At 48.4% G+C, this 8,709-nt stretch overlaps 1 protein-coding gene across 1 annotated transcript in view; it reads right to left on the bottom strand.

Annotated features, from left to right (window-relative positions):
- Nucleotides 1-3,013: 3,013 nt before the first annotated feature.
- CLDN14 (claudin 14) overlaps nucleotides 3,014-8,709 on the bottom strand; it is a 29,833-nt gene continuing 24,137 nt past the window's right edge. The window contains exon 3 of the mRNA XM_032750791.3: nucleotides 3,014-5,362. Coding sequence (XP_032606682.3) covers nucleotides 4,568-5,245 — 678 coding nt within the window. The 5' untranslated portion in view covers nucleotides 5,246-5,362 and the 3' untranslated portion in view covers nucleotides 3,014-4,567. The remainder of the gene's footprint in view (nucleotides 5,363-8,709) is intronic.

Here is an 8,709-nt window from a genome sequence, read left to right as displayed (position 1 = left end):
GGGGGACCTTGTGGCTCTGCACAGCTCCTGCCAGGAGGGGACAGCCGGGGGGTCGGGCTCTGCTCCAGGGAACAGGGACAGGAGGAGAGGGAACGGCCTCAGGCTGGGCTAGGGGAGGTTTAGGCTGGATATTGGGAAAATTTCCCCATGGAAAGGGTGCTCAGGCCAATTTCCAGATTCTTCAACCTCAACTTCCTTTCAAGAATGAGTGGGCTTAAAATGATCTGGCTTTGCAAACATGATGTAACCCAAATCTGGGTTTATTTTATCTGATCTTTACCATGTGTTTCACAGAATCATCCAGGTTGGAACAGACCTTCAAGATCATCCAGCCCTGCCATGGCAGGGACATCTCCACTGTCCCAGGCTGCTCCAAGCCCCAAATCCATCCTGGCCCTGGGCACTGCCAGGGATCCAGGGGCAGCCACAACCTTTCCCAAGCACTTCAGTCCTAACTCTGATTTTCAAGGCTTATTGATGCTTCTGAACTTTGCTCTCTGTGTTTTCCATGGAATGATAAAACATGACCAAAAGAAACAAAGAGGCAGCTCAGGGCAGGGTGGAAGTTTGGGATTGCTCTGTCCATCAGCCCTTTTCTCCCACACAGGGCCATGAAAAGCAGCTGAGGTTCATTAGCAAGGCAGCCTAATTGGGCTGGAATTGCCAGGGATAGCAGTAGTGGTGATAGCACCAGCCTGGATGGATTTGAGAGCACCCCTGGTGATCAATACCAGTGATTATGACATTTTAAAAATAAAATTGCTTGTCCTTGACTCCAGTGGAAGGGAGAACTCCCTCACACATCCCACGGGTTGCAGCTGCTCTGCTCAATACCAAACACTTTGTGAAATGGCCAACAAAAGCCTTTCCTTGCCATCCCATCCCTCTGAGGGGGTAAAATCCCCCTGACTTTGATTCTCTTTGCTCTGGAGGCCTTTTAGTTAAAAGCTCTCTAATAGATTTGGGAGTATTGACAGTAATAATGAGCTTATGGGTGAAATTGTGACCTCAGGGGAGTCAATGGAGCTGGAATTCCAGCATTTTAAATATCCACACATCTATATGAAGTCTGTACATGTGCTCTCAACAGGTCAGATCTCTGCATTGATTCACTCCACTTTCCAACAGTTTGCTTACCAAACATCTTTGAAGTGTGAGCTAATGAAATTAATGCATTTTCCTCCTGCTTAAAGCAGAAAATAAAATTAACCACCTTTTGCCCCAGGAAAAAGGAGGGAGGTTGGGTCTGTCCTGCCTTTCTTGTCCATAAAGCATTTTAAACCCATTCAGATGTTTGAGTTTATGGGAAACTGTCTGAAGAACTGTCAGGATTCTCAGTGAAGGGTTTAAACATGATTTCTGATGCCATGGGCTGAAGATTTGGAAAGGATGATCTGAATGAAGTTGGGAATCAACACATCCAGGAGCCCCTTTAGTGATAAGAATAGAAAATGTAGATAAAAGTATTGTGGGGACCAAGCTGCATTTGTAATTTTTGAGAAAAAAGGAAAGGAAAGGAAAGGAAAGGAAAGGAAAGGAAAGGAAAGGAAAGGAAAGGAAAGGAAAGGAAAGGAAAGGAAAGGAAAGGAAAGGAAAGGAAAGGAAAGGAAAGGAAAGGAAAGGAAAGGAAAGGAAAGGAAAGGAAAGGAAAGGAAAGGAAAGGAAAGGAAAGGAAAGGAAAGGAAAGGAAAGGAAAGGAAAGGAAAGGAAAGGAAAGGAAAGGAAAGGAAAGGAGGAAGGAAAAGCAGACACTGTTGTCAGTTTAACATGGACTAAGATCCACTGGTTCACAGCTCTGTGAAAGAAACCACTTCCCTCTTATTTTACATCCAAGCACTTCCAGGTATTTTTGCCAGGACTTTATAAACTGTTCCTATGCTGTCACATACTCTGCCTGGCTGGGGACTGCTGCAGTAAGAACAGCCCTACACAGGAGTATTCCCACCACACCAAAACCTGGCAAGTGAATGAACTTATCAGTAGATGGCAACCACCCCCTAATGACCCAGAGCCCATTTCCTCCCTTGGAACTGTGCTCCAGCATTCATGGCTGTCCAAAGCCCTCCTCAGTCTGATATCCAATCACTTGGCAGCATCTCTTAGAATGGAAACACAGGAAAAGCCCAAGGTTTTGACCACCTACACTGGGCTGGAAAAAGCATCCCAGAAATTCATAATGGACCACCAACAGTTTGTCTCCATCTTCTCTAAGAAGCCTTTGTGCAGTTTGTGTCCATTCCCTGCACTTCAGGGTGTCTCTGAGATATTTGCACAGTCATTGATCACAGAATTGGGGCTGGAGGGGACCTTCCACTGGTGTCCAGCCCAGGAGGAGCTGGAGCTGCTGCAGAGAGCCCAGAGGAGGCTCCAGGATGAGCAGAGGGATGGAGCAGCTCTGCTGGGAGGAAAGGCTGGCACAGCTGGGATTGTTCCCCTGCACAGGAGAAGCTTTGGGCTGAGCTCAGGGTGGCCTTGCAGGGCCTGGAGGAGCCCCAGGAAACCTGGAGAGAGACAATTTCCAGGGCATGGAGGGACAGGGCACAGGAAATGGCTTCAGACTGAAAAATTCCAAGTTTAGGTGGGATGTTGGGGAAAAAATCCATCCTTGTGAGGGTGGTGAGGCCCTGGCACAGGTGAAGCTGTGGCTGCCCTGGATCCCTGGCAGTGCCCAAGGTCAGGTTGGACACTGGGGCTGGAGCAGCCTGGGACAGTGGGAGGTGTCCCTGCATGGCAGGGGTGGCACTGGGTGGGCTGTGAGGTCCTTCCAACCCAAACAATTCTGGGATTCTGTGATTGTATGGATCTATGCACATCAGGCTGCTCCAGCCCCAGTGTCCAACCCGGCCTTGGGCACTGCCAGGGATCCAGGGGCAGCCACAGCTGCTCTGGGAATTCCATCTCAGCCCCTTCCCACCCTCACAGGAACAATTCCTGATTCCCAATATCCCATCCATCCCTGCCATCCTTTAGTTTAAAGCCATTCCCCTTGTCCCATCACCACAAATAACCAAAGTCGGGTCCCAGATCACTTTTATTATTGTTGGTCTCAGCAAATTGCTTAGAAATCCCATTTATTTTTAAAAACAGTGGTGATGTTAACATGAATCAGTGCTGAAAACCCTCTGTCCAAATCAACACGAAGCCAAAGCCAGCGGTGATCAACCACAAAAAGGAAGTTTCAGATTGGAACCAGGGGAAATATTGAAAATCTCCCAGCTCTGGAGGTGACACAAGGTGACAATAAAATTGCAAACAGATTTTTCTTTTTGCCAAATGAAGAATTGTTGCCTCTCAGGTCTTGGAATTATTTTTTTTTTCAGTGTCTTGGTCCATCTGTTGAAAGTGGGAGACCTAGAAATTTCTGGTTTAAGAGAAATCCATTGATTCTCTTTTTTGTCATAATTTTGTATCCTAATATGTGTGCCTGACACTTTGCTGTAATGTGAAATGGAAAGGGCTGGGCTACTTTGCTCATTGTTTTATTTCTGATTGTTTGAATGCACTGTGGAATGATGGAATTTTGTGAGGATTTTAGAAGGAAATGCCTGGATTTGGTACTTCTGGCGAGCAGTGGTCACAGTCCATGGAGGGTGCCTTGTGCCCCAATGGAAGTTCCCCAGAAATTGCTGGAGGGGATGGAAATATCCTTGCCAACCCTAAAGCACCTTCAGGCACAAATTACCAGCAGTCATCCTAAGAAATGAGCACCTTTCATTGCATGGGATTTATGAAATAGGATTCTAGAAACTCTTTTTCCACTCCCTATAATGCACAGATTTTGCAGAATGCTAAATCTGCTCAAAAGCTAAAAGTGACAAATTCTGAGAGTTTTTAAATTTTCAGTTTTAAAGTATATTTAATATCAAATGTCTGGTTCCATTCTATTCCTGACATTTGTAAAAAACCCAGTTCTGAGCCACCGAGAGGGTTTGTTTCCCTCGTGACGCATTTCAAAAAATGCACTGAAATTTTATTTTGATCAGGTCAAAACATTGTCATATAACTTCAAATATTGGCTGTAACAGGCTGTCAAATACATCTGTCACAGTGCCATGGAAATTCACATTTCAAGGGACTATAAAAAAACAAACTGAAAAAAAAAGTTAAGTGAAAGCAAAATTAATACCTTGTCATGATGAAATGTTCATGAATTATGGAAATGAGGAACCTAGCAGGCAACCAGTGCTGGAAATCACTGTGTATCCCTAAGAAATTCCAGATTTTAGGGAAAACTGTCTTTTTTTGGGAAGAATCAAAGCGATGTGGCCAGCTCTGCTTCACAGGGCACCGACTCCAAACCAAACCATTATTTTTAACAGAATACCCCTTGAATTATGTGCCTGCAAAGCCCTGATGGGAGGTAGACAGGGATGTGCTGCCTTGGGAATATCTCAGCCTCCTTTGCCTTTATTTCCCAGGTTTTACAGGCAGCAGTTCTGCATCCACATCCTTTCCTCCTCCGGGAAGAAAAGGAAGGAATAAACAACGGGAAACTCCGACATCCATTTGAGGTGTCTGGTGCCAGGCACAGAATTCCCGAGGCAGCGGTGCCAGATCCTGGGAGAACTCACACGTAGTCGCTCAGCCTGTAGCCGCCGTGGGCCGCAGATGTCAGGGACGGAGCGTGGTTGCCCTTGAAGGCACTCGGTGGCCTGGAGGATGGAGGCTGGAAAGGCGCCTCGCTCCCAAGGCACGACGTGCACAGCAAGGCCCCACCCAGGATGCTCAAGGCCGAGGAGACAAATCCCAGATAAAGAGCCTGCCCTATCTCATACTTCATCCCAGCGGGCAGCGCGGGGTTGTAGAAATCCACCACGACGTCGTTGGTGCTCCACGCCACCGGCGCCAGGCAGAGCAGCCCGGCCGCCACGAAGCCGACGCCGCCGGAGCCGGCGATGGAGGCCTTGGCGGGGCTGCCCTCGGCGCAGTGCGTGCACCTCATGCCCACCACGGCCACGCCGGCCGCCAGCACGGCCAGCAGGCAGGAGATGACCATCATGGCCCGGGCGGCGCGGAGCTCGGCGGGCAGCGCCAGCTGCGAGCGGTACGCTTGGCACTGGTAGACGCCGGTGCTGTGCCACACGCACTCCATCCACAGCCCCTTCACGTAGGCCGCGGCCGTGATGATGTTGGCGCCCACGTGGGCCGAGCGCCACCAGTGCGGCAGGATGGTGGTAATTAACGTCCCAATTAAGCCCAGCAGGCTGAGGGAGAAGCCCAGCAGCTCCAAGGCCCAGCTCGCCATGGGAATGTTTGTCCCGCGCGGTTCTCTCAACGAGGCGCCTCCGCTTGGCTTCCCTTGGATAACGCCAGCTTTTCTTGGAAGAGATGCGGCCGTTTCGCCCCGACACCTCCTGCTCTCCTAATAAAGGTAATTGAGGGAAAAAGGAGTTAATTATTACCCTTAAGCATTGCCTCTCCAGCCAGTGAGGTGCATTTCAAGTGCAGCCAGGGCAATAATTAGCATAGTTATCGCTGTTAATCATATTTTTGTGGAAGTAATGGGAAAGCAAGCTTCCCTCTTCTCTTATATAAACAGCCTTGTGCTGCCCGCTGGGAAGAGAACTCAAGACAATTTATGAAATGGAAAAAAAAATATTTGAAATGCAAATATTCCTCTTCCCAGCAGGCTCTTCAAAAAAAACAAACATGATTTCCTCTCTAAAGCAGAGAATTAGGTAGTGTTAACACTTGGAATGGAGGAGATTTATAAAGTAGGGAACTGCAGGTTGCTTTACACGATGAAAACATTCCCAGAAGGTCATAGCAGGACTAGGAAAACAATAATGCTCAAAGTAGGAAGCAAAAAGAGTGATTTAAAACCTGTGGAAGAGGATAACAAATATTGGATTAAAGTTGCTTTCCTGACTGGCCAGTATTTCTTGAGGTTGCATTTCAATGAAGTAACTCAAAGGGGAATAATTTTCATTAGGATTGGGGAGTTTCAGGTTGTGATTTCAGGTTGTGGGTGAAATGTGGAATCAGGCGAACATCCTGGAGCTTCTGGGGGACAACACCTTCACAGTTTGGTCATGTCTAAATCCAAGCTGGAAACAAGGAATGGCAACTCTTCCTTCTGTATAAATCCCAGACTAAGTGGCCTTTTCCAGTGGCTGCCTTGCCAGCTCTGTTATCCATCATGCATGATGTGTGTGGGCAAAACCACGATATTTTAATATATAAAATAACCCTTGCGTCACGATCCAGCTTGGAACTCAGAAACAGGAACAAGTTTAGGCTCCAGCTCTGCCAAGCCCCATGCACGTGCTGAACTCCTGCTTGGAGGAGAAAGTGGAAGTGTTTGCTGGAGCTGGCCCGAGCAGGAAAAGGGAGGAAAACCTCCTGGATCAACTCATCAATGCCATCAGGACAGCAGAAGGATGCAGAGGGAGCAAAGTGAAAGCTGCTCCACGTTGCCATTAGCTCAGACTTGGCTCTAACAAGTCTGGAGTGCTTGGGGTGACATCAGTGCCAGGCTTGGTCTCTGTTGTTGTGGCATTCGGTGATCGCTGCCTGACAGCAAAATCATGGAATGATGGAATGGTTTGGGTTGGAAGGGGCATTAAAGATCAGCCAGTTCCATGGCAGGGACACCTTCCACTGTGCCAGGCTGCTCCAGCCCCAGTGTCCAACCTGGCCTTGGGCACTGCCAGGGATCCAGGGGAATCTGGGAATTCCATCCCAGCCCCTGCCCACCCTGCCAGGGAACAATTCCCAATTCCCAATCCCCCATCCAGCCCTACACTCTGGCAGTGGGAGCCATTCCCTGGGTCCTGTCTCTCTATCCATTGGAAATTGTCTCTCTCCATCTTGCAGCATGGTTTGTCTCTCCCCAAAACAACCCCTTGGATGTTGTGAAAAGAAAGGGGAAAATGGAAAAGCACAAGGATTTTGTGGCCTGGGCAGGACAACACCACAGGCTGAGGACTCTGCTTCTACACATTCCTCTTATTTGGAATGTGCCATGGGATGGGCAGGAACGGGATGTTGGATTTGCTGCCTGGGAGGGAAGAGCAAACCAAAGAGCAGCTTTTCTTTAGTGCACCTGGTTTTCGGAAAGTTTTTCCTCCTGTTGCAAATTCCTGGTCTTTCAGGTGCTCTTCATGTCACACATAAATGAAAACACCTGAGTTTATGTGGCTGCTGAAGGAATTTACCTCATTTGCAGATTCCAAGAAAATCACAGAAGGTTTTATATCAGCAATCATCATTCCAGGGGAAGTCAGGCTGCAGATGCCTCCCAGATATCACAGATATGACAGGCCAGGAGTTAGGGACAAGCACAGCACAAAGGAACAAATTATTACCTCCAGCACTACTGGAGATATTTTATTTCTGTCCCAGCCACGGGAAGTCCTCATGTGTGTTTGCCTTGCAGGTTATTTGGGTTTGATTCCCATATTAAGGAAAGTTAAGCAGTCCTTTACCTTTTTATATTATTATTTGTTTTCTGTGAGGTGCATCTGGATCTAAGCCTGTGACACATCTCAGGAAAATTATCTTGGGAATATCCAGGATCAAGGAGATGGGCATGGTTTTGGGTCACAGCAGGACCATGAGAGACCTCAAGACATCTCACAAGACATCAGCAACAGAGCTGGAAACGGAGCTTGGATCTCCTGTGTCCTTAATCTCAACACCACCTTCCTCATCCCTGCTTTTGCCTGGCCTGGGAATTTCCCACTCACAGAATCCACAGAATCACAGAGTGACCAGGTTGGAAGAGACCTTCAAGACCATCGAGTCCAACCCAGCCCCAGCACCTCAACTCAGCCCTGGTACCCAGTGCCAAATCCAGGCTCTGTTAAACACACCAGGGATGGTGACTCCACCACCTCCCAGGCAGCCACTCCAGAACTTTATCACCATTTCTGTAAAAACTTTTCCCTGCTATCCAACCTGTATTTCCCTTGGTGCAGCTCGAGGCTGTGAGCTCTGGTTGTGTCAGTGCTGCCTGGAGAAAGAGCCCAGCCCCAGCTGGGCACAGGCACCTTTCAGGAGCTGTGGGGAGTGACAAGGTCACCCTTGAGTTTCCTTGTTTCACTCCCTCATGATGAGCACCACCCAAGATTATCCTCTCCAATTCCTCACCCAGCCAGGACATCCACACCTTGCCCACCATCCCGAGGAGTGACCCAGCTCACTCGGGTGCATTTGCAAAGAGGCTCCCGAGGTCAGGCACGAGGCTTTGCAGCTGATCCCGGGGAGAACAGCACCTCAAAGGAAAATGTGATCTACACCACCAGTCTTGGGAAATGGACCCCCCGATCTAATGGAGGTCAAACCACTCTGGGGCTCAGCAGCAGCTATTTTTAGATGTCATTAAGGTGTTATTTTTAAACATTAGCCATTAAAAGCTTTCTAATTTAAGCAGCCAGTGTTAATTAGCCCCGCTTGCTCGGCGTCATGTTTTCCATGTGCCTCCCTCAGCAGTTCCAGCTGCCCCTGGTGCTCAGTAACGCTTTCACTGCTGGGCACAGCCTTCCCCTCCTCGTGCCAAGTGGGGAAAGCAGCAGGAACTCAACACGTTTATCTCCAGGAACATCAGCAGCCAGGTGGAAATGTCTCACTTTACAGCTCAGCTGAGGAACATTCAGTGGGATCAGGTGAGTGGTGCCTTGGATGTTCCTTGTAGGCTGAGCCAGACAAATATTAAATCAAAAATCAGCTTTTCTTTTCCCGTGTGGGTTGTGTTTGTTGATTTTTCTT

This window comes from Taeniopygia guttata, chromosome 1, assembly GCF_048771995.1.
Source record: "Taeniopygia guttata chromosome 1, bTaeGut7.mat, whole genome shotgun sequence".
Taxonomy (NCBI): Eukaryota; Metazoa; Chordata; class Aves; order Passeriformes; family Estrildidae; genus Taeniopygia; species Taeniopygia guttata.
The sequence above is the reverse complement of the archived record's forward strand: the minus strand, read 5'-3'. Positions and strand labels throughout refer to the sequence as shown.